Source organism: Rhinolophus sinicus, linkage group LG10, assembly GCF_036562045.2.
Source record: "Rhinolophus sinicus isolate RSC01 linkage group LG10, ASM3656204v1, whole genome shotgun sequence".
In the NCBI taxonomy this organism is placed as follows: Eukaryota; Metazoa; Chordata; class Mammalia; order Chiroptera; family Rhinolophidae; genus Rhinolophus; species Rhinolophus sinicus.
Genome location: NC_133759.1, coordinates 95,407,334 through 95,423,631, shown reverse-complemented (window position 1 = coordinate 95,423,631; position 16,298 = coordinate 95,407,334). Strand labels below are relative to the sequence as shown.

General features: G+C 41.2%; 1 protein-coding gene across 8 annotated transcripts in view; it reads left to right on the top strand.

Annotated features, from left to right (window-relative positions):
• Nucleotides 1–16,298, top strand: part of EBF1 (EBF transcription factor 1) — a 377,481-nt gene that overhangs the window by 240,478 nt on the left and 120,705 nt on the right. For 4 of the 8 annotated variants that reach the window (XM_019740480.2, XM_019740489.2, XM_019740527.2 and 1 more), the window contains exon 8: nt 13,195–13,312. In XM_019740480.2, the coding sequence (XP_019596039.1) occupies nt 13,195–13,312 (118 nt within the window). Of the gene's footprint in view, nt 1–13,194; nt 13,337–16,298 lie in introns of all 8 variants that reach the window. The other 4 variants (XM_019740473.2, XM_019740464.2, XM_019740498.2 and 1 more) reach the window with 1 other exon arrangement.

The window sequence follows — 16,298 nt, the reverse complement described above, 5'->3', positions numbered from 1 at the left end:
CTGAAGAAGAGCTGTATCGCTTTCTATCAGCAACAACCAAGTCCTTACTGCATCGCAGATTTAACCTGCTTTGTTCCCATCACCCACTCGTTACTTCCTGGGAGAGGATAGAGAGAGCCTGTGACAGAATGAATCCTGACTCGTTTTGTTTTGTATCGGTGCATGTTTACACATTTCATTAATTATCATTTTACACAATTAGCACATGGTCTCATGCATGTAGGCACGTGGATATTTATGCAATGATAGAATAGATGAATTGCCTCAATAAAGTAAAACTTCAGCTATCCCTTATTCAACCTTTCCATTTTTTTCTCCAGTCTTATTTTTTTCATGACTCTTTCCTCCTCTTTCTCTACACCAATTCATGCTGATAGCCACTCCATCCTTCCTAAATCCATCTTTTTCCTTGGATTTCAGAACAGCATTCATTCATTCTCAGTGCCCTCCAACGGGTGCTCTTGGTCTGCTCTCCTGTAAATGTTGGGGCTCCCTAAGATTTCTTTTGAGATCCAAATCATTTTTTACTTTATAGGTTCCCCTGAGTATCTTTGCTACCCCCCAGCACCTTAACCACTTTTTGGGCATTGAGAATTGAGTCAGGTTCCCTGAGACCTGGCATTCAGATATAGACCTAGCCAAACAGCTGCCTGCTGGAAATTTCCAGGTACTTCAACTCACTGAACCCCAAACTCCATTATCATCCTCCATTTTTTTCCTCTTGTGCCTCCATCCCAAGCTGGTTTTTCTTCCTATGTTCTGTCTTGGTTCATTCCTAACTTCATTAAGTGCTGGGACGATGACTATTTATATTTGTGTCTACATTCAGTGTGTTCCATATACGTGTGTATAAATATACCGGACCATATGTGTACCTTGATGTACATCTATGGACATCAGCCATAATGATGATGATGGTGATAAAATTAACATTTATCGGTACTCATTATGTGAGAGGTACTATACCCAGCAGTTACGTAAGTTATCATATTTATCTTTACAATATCCCTGTCAGGAGTGGGCAATTATGGATTTGTCCCATTTTACAAATGAGGAGACTGAGGCTTGGAGAAGTTAAGCACTTTGCCCAAAGTCACCCATCTGCTAAGTAGTGAGGCAGTGATTCACTCAGTGTGACTCAGATGTTATCTAATGTTGTAGAACAGGCGAGAACTTGTCTAGAGTCTGTCGGCAGATACTTAGCGAGGCAATACGGAGGTCTCTTGACATCTGAGAGCCACAGTGGCTCCCACGGATATGTGCTGGAATCTCAGGAAAGCCCAGGAGGGGCTTTCAGGAGAGATGTCGCCCTAAGAGGTTGAAAGACACCATCTGCCTGAAGAGCATTGGAACGCCACCAAATTGGTCAAGCAGAGGGGAGAGTTATGTGGAAGGGGAGGAATGTGAGCCTTGTTTCTGAACAAAGCGGGTCCCTTTTTATTCGCATGAACTTTAGAAAAAGAAGCTGTTACTCAGGAGACTGCCTGAGCTTCACTTAACCTATGGAGGTTTGGGCCAGTTCTCCAGGGCAGGAAAGAACCCTACCTCGAGGGAGCCTGGGTAAAGTGGCCCCGGCATTCTTTGAGTACTGTGTTAAGAAATCACACTGATGTTCCTAATCCTGGGACTGAACCGAGAGGAGAACCCGGGCTTGCCCTGCAGGGCTCCTGGCTGACAGAGACGTGTCACAGAGACATTGGTTGAAGGTTTCCTATGAACAAGACATAGTTTCCATCATTTTCCTCATAGAACACTAATTGGGAAGCTGGTTTCAAATATTTTTATGTTGCTGTTGCCTCTGAGGGGGAGTAAGTGAGTGTCTTTTTTGGCATGAGAAAACTCTGGTTTCCTCTTGACATCTCAATGTGATTGTTCCCAGTTATACTGAAAACCCAAGACCTGGAGACATCTAATTGAAAATGCGCTCTCCTGCCTATTAAGTGGGCTCTTTCCAATTGTCATGGATGCTCTTTTTCTCTCATCCCATTTTGTATGCTTACCAGGTCGGGCTCATCTTCACACAGCCATGCCAGAGCGTGTCTCTTCTGAACAGCAATCAGGGGCCTGTGTAGGTGACTGAGGGGGACATAAGAAAGGTTGTTGATCTCTTGACATGTAAAGACATTCTGTCAAGCAAACTCAGCCTCACAGTGGCTGAGCTTCTGGTGTGTAAACAGAGACTGCTTAATTACACAGGTCATGTCAATTAGTGTGACCTGAGCGTTTTCAAGAAATTAATCACTTTCCTCAGAGCTTGGCTGTGTTCATACTTTAAGGCAGTATGGAGTAAGCCTCGTGGAAATCTGGTACAATCTCTTTTTTTTCCTTTTAAATTTACAATGGATGTTTTCTTTTGAAGTCCCCAGGTTCTGGTTAGGGTAACAAACTTGCTTAAATACAACTGTGGATACAGGCTTCATTCAGTTCTAGTGGGTGTGGGGAGGTGGGGAGGAAGAGAGAAGGGGCGGGGAGGTGGGGTAAGCTAGGGATGGAAACAGCTCATGACAGGGAGAAATTCACTGGGACTAAATGAGCCTATTTCTTCATCTTGACACTAAAAAGATGCTAATGTCAAAGGACTGTGTTAAAATCATGTCACGGGTCTGGTTTTTAACTGACAGGAGCTAGACAATTCAAGGTTAAGATTTAAATCCTTATCAATAGCTTTCCTTGTTGGGGCTGGCAGAATAAGGATGGTGAGGGGAGGAACAAGGATTGGGTACAAGCTGTCTTCATGGGAGATACTATAATACCTGGAAGCTGTGAAGTAGAGTATACATTTCCAAATTCATCTTATTTCCAATGAAATTTTTCCCTAGGCTATAAATCTGTATGTATAAATGTTAGCTCTCTGACTACCTATGAATATAAATGTAAGCTGCATTCATTCATTCTTGCATGCGTGCACTCAGGAGTATCTATTGGTCTGGTAGGTGGTGAGTATATTGTGATGAACAAGGAAGCGAGGGTGTTTGTCCTCATGAAACTTGTATCCTAGTTGGGGTCTATTAGTTAGGATAATACTAGCTGCTGTAACAAATAGACCAAAGACTATATAAGGGCTCAGGTACAACAGAAGTGATTTCTTGCTCACATAATGATACAATGTTGGTGAGTAGATCTTGTCCAGGAAGTGATGTGGGAAATCGGGCTCCCTTCGTTTTGTGTGTCCACTATTCTTTAGAACCTGGTTGTCTCCATCCAGTCAGCTGAAAGAGACAGAGTGCACAGAGGGGACATGGACTTCTGAAAACCCTGGGTTTAGAAATGATCCTTGTCAGCGCTGTTCACATTCCACTGTCTAGAAGTCTGTCACATGGCCCTACATAACCAAGGGAGGCCTGCTCCTGTCTAGTTGTACAGCCCAAGAAGAAGAGAAAATAGATGTGTATAGGACAATTACCATCAGCTTCTGCAATGTGTACAAATTATAATTGCAAATCATTGAAAATTATAAATATTGCTGTAAAGAAGATTAAACAGGATATTCTGAGAGAGAATAACGGTGGAATGGGTAATGGGAACCTACTTTAAAGTAGGTGACCAGGGAAGCTTCTGGGGAGGTACCATTTAAGCTCAGAGCTAAAGAATATGAAGAAATCGTCCTGAGACGAGCCAGAAGAATTTCCTGGGCAGAGAGAGCAGCAAGCCCTGAATTCATGTTTATCTGAGGAGATGAAAAAAAAAATCTTGCTTCACTTCTCACTTATTGGGAATGGGGGCTAGAAAACATGAAGCGAAACCACCAGATTGTTCATCCCAAATTCCCACCAAAAAATGTATGTTCTTTAAAAAAGGATGACATGAGAAGTGACATTAAAAGGCAACTCTCTCCCTGCCCCCCCTTTTTTGTAAGTTCTATAAATTTTGAAGGATCCTTGTTATTTATTCAAAAACTCACAGAGGCTCTGAATCAATATGTTATAGGCTATCATTAGAGGATTCTTAAAATACATGCCCAACCGCTGCACTTTCGGCTTGCTTGGAAAGGCACTTAAAAAAAGAAGGAAATATTCTCATCCCCTGTCTTTCTCCCCCACTGTCCCCCTCCCCCGTCTTATATTGTTTTGACAAACAGCACATCTCGCAATTAAATTCTTTCCCAACAAAATGCTCGGGACCCGAGCTGCAATCACGCCTTTCCTACAGAATAATTTCAAGATGCACCATGCTGATTAATTATACTGAAAGCAGCTCTAATGATAGTTTTAGAATACAGGATTAATTCACATAACATGGTAAATACAAATGGTGGATTTTCAACCTGATGTATTAAACCATTACGGCTTATTGGGCAAATATATATCTTGGCATGAGCCTTATGCTGGGCCTTGGCAGAAAATATGCATCAGTGAGAAGGAATCCTTATGAACTGGATTTGTTGAGTGGTAGCTCTGCACTTAGAGGAAATAAATTCCTACATTAAGTACAGTCATTATTGAAAAAATGTAAAATACATGAAAGGACAGATAGAAAAGTGCTTGGTTTGATCAGTGTTGCCCATGGATATTGGTTCCGAGGATGCCAATACTTATTGAGACTTACCAACAAAAGATATTACATTCTTCCACTTTTTTAAGCTGTAACTTATAGAGCTCTTATTATGTGTGACACACTGTAGTACTATGTTTTCTGTGTCTTATTTATTTTTCTAATGCCCTTTCCCTCATTTACTGTGCTCCAAACAAGCACATTGGCCTTCCTTCTGTTCCTTCATTTCTCCTGAATACACTGAACTCATTCCTGCCTCAGGATCTTTGCATTTGCTATTTCATCTCCCTGGGAAATTCTTCTGTCACTTCATTGAATGGCGGAATACTTTATTACTCAGATTTCAGCTAAAATGTCACCACCTCAGAGAGGCCTTCCTTAATCTCCCAATCAGAAATAGCTCCCACCTAGGTATCACCCCCTCCCCACTTTATTTTCTTCTTAGAACTTTTCACATTCCGAAATTTGCTTTCATTATTTACTTTTATAGTCTCAAAGCCCCCTTCTGTCCCCGATAAGAACTAAGCTCTTTATGGGCAAATACTTTATCTGCCTTGTTCATTGTTGCTTCTCCAATTCATAGAATAAGCCTGGCTCATAGTAGGCTGACAACTTATTCCTATGATTAAGTGACTTATCTAAGGTTATGAACTAGGAAGTGGTGAAGTTGGGGTTCAGACTCAGGACTATCTGACCCTGGAATCTGAGCTGTTGACCAATATGCTGTTTTCTTGCTCCCAATGTCAACATCTGTGCGAGAGCCCCATTGGTGGAGAGCACATGGCAAGTTTGTATGTGTTGGCTCACTGCTACTTAGAACAGCCAGTGGAACACCAACGGAGAGGACCAGTTAAATGCCAGTTATACCCTCAAGAGTCATCACAACTATCCTGATCCAGAGAGGGACAAACAAGGTTCAGATCCCTGAAGAGCTTTTTATGTCTAGTATGTGTCATAGTTTAGTATACAGAAGGTGAGTCTAGTTTCCAAAGGTCTAAATTTGTTTAGCACAAGTATCTGAGGATTTAGAAGTATATGGTCTTGTCTTACTGTTAAAAGAAGAAGTATTTTTGCCTTGAGCCTTAAAGTATGATTTGAATTCAGTGACTCCTTTACTCCAGCAGTTCCACTCTGTTACATCCTGTAGGTTCATGCGTCCTTCATAATTTTTAATGAGTTATTTGGGATCTTTCAACCAGATAGAAACTAGCAATCAGGCAGGTTTTAGAGAATATCTCATTCCATATCTGTCAAGGATATTTTAAAGGACAAAGTTAATGAAGACCTAACTGCTGCAGACCGTTTTTATGTAAATAGTACTTAAAGTGTAGTGAGTCACACAGACACCAGAGATGTGTCCTGGAAGATATCAGGAGAGTCCGGGGAGAGAGGGCTTAAGCCAGGAGTGTGTATTGAGAGGCCAGAGGCTGTTGCTGGGGAGAGCTGGACCTGCAGTTCCCCTTCAGGCTTGCTTCTGCTCTGAATTTGGGGATGTTTTTAATCCACTTGGGCCTTACTTTTCCAAGCTGTAAAAGGAGGTGTTGGGCAAATTTGCAGTGTCATAACTCCTGGGGATGCCTTTTGTTGTTTTCTCTTACGAACTTCATGGGATGGCATATTTTTCAACCTAATGACATTTATTAAGATTCATCCTCTCTATTTTAAAATTATTCGAAGCCATGTAAAACCACCAACTCAGAGCTTCTTGTGTGCCCGAGATAACCTGTGTTTCCATGTGGAGATAATCTGATCCCACCCATGTCAGCAAAGGAAGTTTCCTGAACGTGCAGCCTCACTATGGATGAATTTAGGATTCCCTCTCTGCAGTGTTGTCCCCATGACTACGTTTGAAAACTGTTCATTGGAAGCCACTCTATTGGCTGATCTCTTGGGTCTCTTGTGACTCTAACAATTGAGGAGTCTGCAAAGAGTGGTTCCGAGGACAGGTAGGGTGGAAAATGTGGGCTGTGTGAGGTTGTGTAGGAGTTTGATGGGGTCGACTGTTTTGTAGAGTAGTTTTACATTTACAGAAAAATGAAGGGAAAGTACAGAGAGTTCGTATAGACTCCTTCCATCCCCTCCCCTGTTTCCTGTTACTGACATTTTGCATTAGTGTGATACATGTGTTGCAATTGATGTACTAATTTTGATGCACTATTGTCAACTAATGTCCATAGCTCACACTAGTGTTCATCTTTCTATGTTCTGTGCATTTGGATAAACGCACGCTGTTATGTATCTACCATTAAAGCATCACATGGAATGGTTTCTTTGCCCCGAAATTCCCTGTGCTCTGCCTATTCCTCCCTCCTGCCCACCTCGCAAACACCTGGCAACCACTGATCTTTTACTGTCTCCATACTTTTGCCTGTTCCAGAATGTCATGTAATTGGAGTCATGCAGTGGATAGTCTGTCCAGATTGGCTTCATTCATTTAGCACTATGCACTTAAGGTTCCTCCATGTCTTTCTGTGGCTTATAGCTCCTTTCTTTTTATTGCTGTATAATATTCCATTCTATGGATTACTAGTATGTATGACATTCGCCTATGGAAGGACATCTTAGCTGCTGATGCCTTTTGTTTAGCTGAATTTTTTATTGCTGTAATTTTCGATTCCTATGCAGCTGTATGAAATAATACAGAGTGATCCTGGGTACCCTTTACTTAGTCCCCAACAGTAATCTTTTGCAAAACTATGGTGAAATATTACGTTGTTCTGCACAATATTCATTCAGGATATGAGCTTTGATAAATCCACCCATCTTCAAATTTCTCTAGTTTTACTGTGTGTGTGTGTGTGTGTGTGTGTGTGTGTGTATGTGTGTGTTTAGTTCTGTAAAATTTTCATGTGTATCTCTCACCATACTCAAGATATTGGGCGTGCCTGTCACCACAAGGATCCCTTCTATTATCCTTTTACAGTAGCCACATCCACCTTCCCTTTATTCCTAACCCTTGGCAGCTAATCTCTTCTCCATTTCTAAAATTTTATTTCAGGAATGTTAAGTAAATGGAATCATGCAGTGTATTAGTTTGCTAGGGCTGCCATAACAAAATACCACAGACTGGGTGGCTTAAACAACAGACATTTGTTTTGTCATAGTTTTGGAGGCTGCAAGTACAAGAGCAAGTTGTCAGCAGGGTTGGTGTTCTCTGAGACTTCTCTCCTTGGCTTGCAGATGCCCGCCTTCTCACACGGTCTTTCCTCTGTGTACACATACCCCTGGTGTCTCTCTGTGTCCACACTTCTTCTTCCTTAGAAGGACCCCAGTCAGACTGGATTGGAGCCCACCCTAAAGGCCTCTTTTTAACTGAATCACCTCTTTAAAGCCCTGTCTCCAAATACATGCACATTCTGAGGTCCTGGGAGTTAGGACGGCAATATATGAATTTTTTTGGGGGGGTGTGAAGGGGTGGGGGGACACAATTCATATGTAGTATGTAATCTTTGGTATTGGCTTTTTTCACTTGGCTTACATCTCTGGAGATTCATCCAGGTGTATCAGTAGTTTGTTTGTTTTTATTGCTGAGTTTTGTTCCATGGGGTGTTGCTTAATGCTTTTTTATCTCATGTACTTCAAGCCAGTGCATTTAATGCCCTATACTAGGGGCCCTAAAATAATGCAAACATAGAATAAGCAAAACCCAGAGATAAGGATGTCATATAAAGACCAACTTTGGCTTTACTTCCCTTACACTGAGTTACCATATATCAGCCTTGAAAGTCAAAATGTATAATTAAAAAAATTAATAATCATTTCAAATTAATATGCTAACGTGGTTATTTTTTGAGGGAGGTACTTACTACCAAAATATTCTAAATTTAAATATTGAAACTATTTTTCTGGTCTGATCTTTCCCCTGATTTCATATGTTGTAGAAATGTTTAAAGATACAGATTTCAACTCTTACGGTGGCTTTTGTTGCAACCACTGACTTCTCCCACATGCGTGTCCACTTGTATTAATGTGACCTCCCACCCATGACTGAATTTAGCTGCTTTTTGAAAATCTGCTCACGAGACAGAGATTATGCTTCATGAATCTTAGATAATATAGTTGGGACATACAAGGTGTCCTGGCTGATGAGGGGAAGAGGGACAGTCTGAGAAATGATAGCGAGGACATCCTAACCAACAACAAAACCCCTAATTCATAGGACATATTGGGAAACTTAGACTCAATTGATAAGATGTCTACTGTATAGACTATTTTCAAAGCAGTAAGAGTTCATGGAGTTTCAAGCCTTGAATTATTACCAGGCTAAGATGCGGATGGATTCTAGAAAGCAAAATTACATAAGTCAGTGAAATTTGCAATTCATAAGAGGCCTAAATTATATAAATATATGTTGTAAGCACAAAGCTCCTTAAAATTGTTTAATTGTTAGACTGATAGAACAGTGAACATAGAAGAAGAAATCATTTCTATATATTTCTATTAAAAATAACAGTTTGTGCTGATTCCTCTTTACGGCAATCAAGAGGCTCCATATATCAGCCCAACATAGTCTCTGAACCTTTTCATGAGCATTACCAACAAAGCAACAACTACCTAAGTACTGTTATGAGCATTTGTTCAGTTCTCAGTATAAACCAGGAACCACACTAGGTAGGCACTTTAAATAATGTCAGCCTTACAGTGACCTTATGAGTTAGGTACTTCTATCATTTCCATTTGAGAGTCAAGGACACTGGGACACAGATGGGTTAAGTTAATCTGGCCAAACTCACATCGACAGTAAAGCTTAGGAGTCAAGAATCATACATTTTGGGTTGAAATTTTCCCGGTTTAAATAGAGGAGGGTAAAGAGTAAAAAATAATAACCTTTAGGGATAGCTAGATCCAGGATATAACAGAGAAGATTCTGAACCACTGAGATGAGCCAAGAAGTTGGAAACATCAATGTTAAATCTTCAAATTCCGTGGGTAGCTGCAGACCTCTCTTCTGCCCCTCTTATCCCCTCACACTGAATACCCTCCCCTGGAGGACTGACCCAGATATATGTGCCGAGGAGCACGCTGGGTGTTGATCAGCACATCTTGGGTTTGCTATAGTAAAAAGCTATGCCCCTCCCCCAAATACAAATTTGATTCTAATATATATATATATATATATATATATATATGTATAGAACCCTAAATATGTCCACTTAGACTAAAACTTATTTCAGGAGGTGTAACTTGGATGTCCTCATGAATAAATTGGAACAATTTATTTCAAAACTATTCTATAGCAGCACTGCCCAGTTGAGCATATGATGGACATATTCTCTATCTGCCCTGTCCAGTATAGTAGCCTGTGGCCACATGTGGCTACTGACCACTGAAAATGTAGCTATGGAGACTCAGGAACAATGGAATTTTAAATTTTACTTAGTTTGAATTTAAATAGTGTGTGGTTACTGTATTGGACAGTGCAATTCTAGAGAGTAAAGGTTGCATTATGACAGATATCATAAAATTCTAAATATACCTGGTCTCCATATTCCCTTCATTTCTTTCCATGAGCAAGGGAATGAAGAAGTGGGCAGAGAGGGAAGGGGTGGTCGAGTCCAAACGTAAAATCATTTTCCATGTTTATCTGTCCCAAATTCAAGCTGTGCTTTGTTGACAAAATTTGGGAAGGTTGAAGATTTGGCAGGCCTGCCTGTCCCCTTGCCTGCATGAATATGTCAGCACCTCATTAATCTTCTGTTAAAACTGTAAAGGCCCTTTTCCCTCCTACTATGGGCCTGTTTTTAAAAGGACACTTCAGTGCCCCCTTTGCATTTAAAAGTTAGATTTTTTTAAATTTACAAGTTGCTCTGTGGATTAATTTAAGTATATATTTTATTTAAATATACTCGATCATTTCCAAATTGCAATGAGAGAAATTATTTGGGGATAGGGAAGTTAAAATGTATTATGTCATGAGTTTTTGAGGAACATGTTAGCTGTTTATTTTCTAGAATTAAAGGTATGAGGCGTCTCTGTGTTATCTTTCTCCAATTTTAACCGGTCTTTCCATGAAATGATTCTGTCACACGTGGCCATGGTGAGCCTTCTCTTGCCAAGAAAAAGACACATAGGGTATAGTTTGTTTTTTTTCTTAATAGTTTTTGTCATTTTTGTTCAGTGTGGGAATTAGATGAAACTGTCTTTAAATGATACTGAATATTTTAAGCTTTAACCCTGTAGTACTTTGTCTTACAGGTGCATGGTGAGTTGTCATTGCTTTTTTTTCTCTTAAGACAGACATCTAGAATAACCACTTTCTGTATTTCCTGACACTGGAAACAGATACCGTTTGGGATTCCTTTTATAGTTTCTTCAGCTAACGACTCCAGTGACCACCCAATTGTGGTCTCGTAGTAAATCAAAATTTCTTTGAAAGACTCAGCTCTGTTATGTAATTGTAGATGTCCCACAAAGTGATCTCCCTTACTAAAAAGAAAATGAGTTTCCGTTGCCTTATATAATATGGACTCTGCCACCACACATAATGCTCTTTGAAAATACAAGAATAGGCCATTTTCTTCTCCTTTTCTTCCTCTTTCTCCTTCTTTTAAATTAATCTGCAATTGATGAGACATACACAGAAGCTTCTGGCCGTGTCAATCTGGTTAGTCAATCATGAAGAAAAAGAAAACTACTTTGCAAGCTGTTCCTTGGAACTTATGGGGCCCTCCCATGATTTGCCCTGGCTGGAATTTTGGGTCTCACTATGACTAAGGACAATGCTCTCATTTGTTTACTTTCCATTTTAATAAACTAGAGTTAAAAAATCAAATCAGGGGAGGGCCCAGATCCTACTGGGGGTCCAGGTGAGGACCCTAAGGGAGGACTTCCGGGACCGCACAGAAGCCCTCCCCCACAGTCATCCCTGGGAAGCCCCAGGGTGCGATGACCACGGACACTGTGTCCTGACTTCCACATCCAGGTCCAAGAGAGACTAGGACTTAATATAAGGATCATGACCTCAGGTGGACTGAGGGGAGGGCCTAGAAGAAAAAAAAATGAATCAACTCCACCAACCCCATGATTCTATGGGGAGCAATGGATTCACAGCCTGTAGTTTGTTGCCATCTTTGAGGCAGGGGGAAAGGAAATCCGCCATATTTTGGCTGGGATGCTTTTAGGTCAAAGTGGGGCACACAGGAACTTTTCAGTATGGCAGGTGTTGGTGTAGGTAGGGGTTCACAAAGGGCACCACTTTGTCAGGCAGAGCTGACAATTTGCAAGCATAGGGCAAGGCCCAGCATTTTCCCCTCTGCCCAACTCAGGTGATGAAACTATGGCGTTGCCCAAGACTCTAGAAGTCAGTGCCCCCTTTCACCAACTCGAAGAAAAGTCTTCCTCAGAAACTGGGGCCCCAGTGTGTGCCAATCCTTGTAAAGCAGTTCACCTCGTCAGAGGCTAATGCCTCTCAAAACCAAGAACAATTAAAGCGAGAGTCTTTCTAAGCAACTGGGGAATTGAGCAAAATAAATCAGAAATCCTCAGCCTTGGCTCTGGAGGTTCGCCTCATTATGAGAGCAGATCTATTAGCCCTCTTGCCATTGTCTTTCATTTCTCAAGTGAGGTGATTCTAATTAAATTAATCTGCATGTCAATCTATCGGTGATCAATCAAAGAGCCTGAGGTCCCCCCTATGCTGCGGGGTGCTTGCGGCTGACAGGGGCTGATAATGGAGGAAGAAATAAACTGTTGAGCAAAGTTAATTAGTCAACATAATAGGTGGATTAAAGGGAGCTGGCTGATTGCTGTTTCCCATGTCAAAGCATGAGGTGGGAGCCGAAGCTGCAATTACAGACAATTATTATATTTGGTTGTAAGAGGTCGCATGAATAAACATATCTCTGTGGGTTTCAGTTTTAATCCTCTTCCCCATTTAATATAAGGAGAAGTGTAGGTCATTTCTTCTCATTGTCTTAGTCAAAATTCTCTGAGAAAAACACCTTTGCCTGTGTCCCTTCTGGCAAACTGGGTTCAGAGTCAGTGTATGAGGTGGCCAGGGTATCTGAGTATCTGAATGGTACCTTGGACCAGTGCCACCATTTTTTTGGCTTTGAAACACAGATCTAAGACTATTAATGAGCAGGGACTTTTTTTGTGGGGGGGGGTCATGAGGGTAGTGGTGATGATGGTGGTTTGGGGGGCTTTGGTCTGATGAACTGAACTAATGTGAGAAGAAAAAAGTACAAGAAACCCTCAAAAGATACCTAGTAGAGAAAGCTGCATCCCAGCTCTCACTGAACGAGCTCTCACTCTTTTTCATTTCTCTATCCTCTTAACCCTGACACAGTGGGGGGGGGGGGAGAATATTTTAAAGATTCAAAAGATTTTTATTTGCATGATCAACTGTGATATCTGCTTGAGTGTCTAAACTGAAGGGTAATTTAGGTGAAACACAACCACCCTTGTGTAAAAAAATATGCTAATAAAGATCCTCTTGTTAAAATTATGGTTAATAGTGTACCTTCTGCTGTATAACTATAAACTGTGCAATTTTACTTAAAACTGCATCAAAAGCGTTCCATGCCAAAGACCCACTCATCAATAGCTCCTCTTGTTAGACTTGTACAGCATAAGCACCAGTTATTATGTGAAATAGCTATGCAATTTTCTTCAGCTCCCAGCTGTTATTTATTTAACTTGAGTTTATTACCCTCCATGCTTTTATATTAAAATGTTCGCTCATTTTCTCTCTTCTGTCTCCAGGTCGTGGTGTCTACGACAGTCAACGTGGATGGCCATGTCCTGGCAGTCTCTGATAACATGTTTGTCCATAATAACTCCAAGCATGGGCGGAGGGCTCGGAGGCTTGACCCCTCGGAAGGTACGCCCTCTTATCTGGAACATGGTAGGCGAATCATTTTCATTGGTTGGCATTGCTACTTTAACTGTGAATTTATTTGGTTTCTTTCTTTCAACTTCACCACATTTTCTACCCCATTTTGAATTTCAAATGTCCTGTTGAACAATATTGAATGCTGATTATTTAAAGACAGGAAGATATCTCGGAGGCCCGGACTTTCTAGTTGCATACGTAGTCCTCTACCCTGGAAATGGCTAATGTATCTTTCCTTCTTATTGAGAGACAGAGGGAGACCTCGGTGACTGCTTTTTCTTTAAAAAAAAACAAAACTTCCACTTGACTAAAAAACGAAGAAAGGCCAAAGCAGGGTAACAAAAATCAAGAGACATTCTGAGTTTACAATTGACGTGGTTGCATAATGAGCTCCATCCTCCTTACAGTTCTGCTGGGGCATCTCTGTCACTAGTACATATTTAACTTCATTTAGGGATAAATTTCAAAGTCTAGGTCAGAGGCACTTTCTGACTGTGAGGCCCAAACTAAATTTTCCTCCGGGGCCCTGTACATACCCCTCCCCTCATCACTACATGGCAGAGCTTGCTTTTTGTAGGTAGACTTTGGTGGGGAGAAATCACATTTGTCTTGATTTTATGGCTAATCAATTGTGCCTTTGAGAGGGCTGGAGGAAACCAGGTAAAAATTTGAATAAAGAAAAATGAATGTCACTCAAAGGAACCATGGGCTGGCTTGAGTGTATGTCTGAACGTTTCTGCACTACGTGTATATGTAATGTATGTATCCATACACCCTTCTGCCATCCATCCATCCATCCATCCATCCATCCATCCATCCATCCATCCAGGAAACAGTGACTGAGACCACTGGATACCAAACACCGTGCTAGACTTTCTTTAGTCTCAAATTAAACTCTTAACTCATTTCCCCCACTTTACTTCCCAGTTGCCTTGGTCAGCAGGATTCTTTTTAAAAACCCTACCATGCAAATAACCACCCAATAGCCTGATTTTTCCAGGGGCCTTGAGCAGTCCATGATGTAGTTCATAAGGTAGAAAACTCCCTTCCCTGCCAGCATCCCAATTTAATAAACACACCACTACCACTACCATCATTTTGGCCAGATTTTTTCTCTCCTTAAGGAATACACCAACCGTACTTTTTATTAATTAGCCAGGTGTAGCTGTCTTAGAAGGGATTCTTCACCACGTCCAGTTTTACAGTCTCTTTAAGGTAAACTGTCATCTTTCAAAAGCTGCTGCTTTATGGTTTCATTAGTGCAGGGATGGATGGACATTACTTTTTGTAGGAAGCCATTTGAAACACCTGTTCATGATTATGTTCCTGGTTCCATTTCTGTACTTAAAATTATTCTGATCCTCACTGTACAGTAATGTTGCCTTCTTGATACCTTTGGAGTCACTTAAGGCATATGACTAGAGATGTTTAGGTGCAAAGAAGAAGGAAAAATTCGGTAAATGCTCAGTGAGCACAATTTGGAGATAATCGGATTAAAAACAAAAGCGTTGTTTTTGACTGTGACTGGTTATTGTCCTGTCCGGGGACAGACTTGACCGTCACTTTGAAATATGCCAGTCGTGGGTTCACAGTTTCAAAATGTGCTCCAAGTGCAGACCCCACTCAGCTCCCATTCATTCCTGCCCTTGGAAAACTGATGAGAGAGCTCATGACGCCATGCAAAAAAAAAGAACACATCCCTCCACCAAAAAACCCTAACACAAACCAACCATAAAAGAACCTGCTAGAAAGGATACCTCTAGGGTATGAAGGTCAGGAACATTATTGTGCATCATGATAAGGAGGGAAGAGTCGTGAAAAAAGAGTCAGGAAACCTAAATTTAATTCTCAGGTAGTTTCACCTCTAGTCTTTGGGTGACCTTGGACAAGTCAGCTTACCTTTTGGTAGCCTTAGAGGCCTTCTTGACAAAACAAAGGTGATGACCTGCGGCAGTGGGGGTGGGAGGGTTAGTGGTGGTAGAAATGTGTGCCTTGGGTGGGGGCAGGTCACATACAGAGGGGAAGTGGGCTGGGTGGAGACTGAAGAAGGGCAAGTTCACGCTCTGCTGCCCCCAGCCCCAGGCAGTTGTCACCAAGGGGAGCGAAAGCCCAGTGGGGCCAGATGTTCCATTTTGGCAAGAATTAAAACTCTCCTAATTTTTAATTGTTGGTAACTAATTACAAACTTTTTAAACCCTGAAGAGAGGAGAGGGGGCAGAAATGTCACTTAGGAAGAATATAGACCTAGACTAACAGTTTTCAGTCTCTGGATTAAATATAGTTGAGGTATTTTCACTTCTAAGTGTACATACTAATATTTCAGTTGCAATTTCAATATTATTCTAAGTTTTAAGGACAACCTTTTATTTATTTTTTCTAGTTTATCAGGTCACAGATGGGCATGTTATTGTTAGCATTATTATTCAAGAAAATGATGGCATTTCACTGTTATTTCACTATTAATGGGTAGTCATCACTGGAGATGTGGGTATGTCCTACCTCTTTCAGCTAGGGGGTCTCCCTCTCGCCAAAGCCTTATATATCACTTCTCTCCAGAAGAATAAAAGGGTAGATATCCCCTTAAGGTTCTTTGTAATGACAGTAACATGGAAATCTGCTTCTTTGTGGAATGAATCAACCAACCACACATAACCACCCACTCATGCAGACACTTCAAGCTGATAGCTACATAAATATCTACTCAGCAAAGGGTGACTTTGGGCTCTTTCATTGGTGATGTGTAGTAGACCTAGATGCTAATTCATGTTGGTGTGGGGATATGGCAATACTTTATCTTGCCATTAAAACTCTGTTTGAAATTGCCCTGTTTACCATGCCTCTCCCCTCGGCCCTCCATTCCCACACGCCCCCCTCCAACAACTGCTGCACAGTGAGGTAGCCAAGTGTTTTCGCCTCTTAGGTGACCCATAGGAGTCTTCGTTTCCCTCATTCTGGCTTTTTACCATCTCATTTA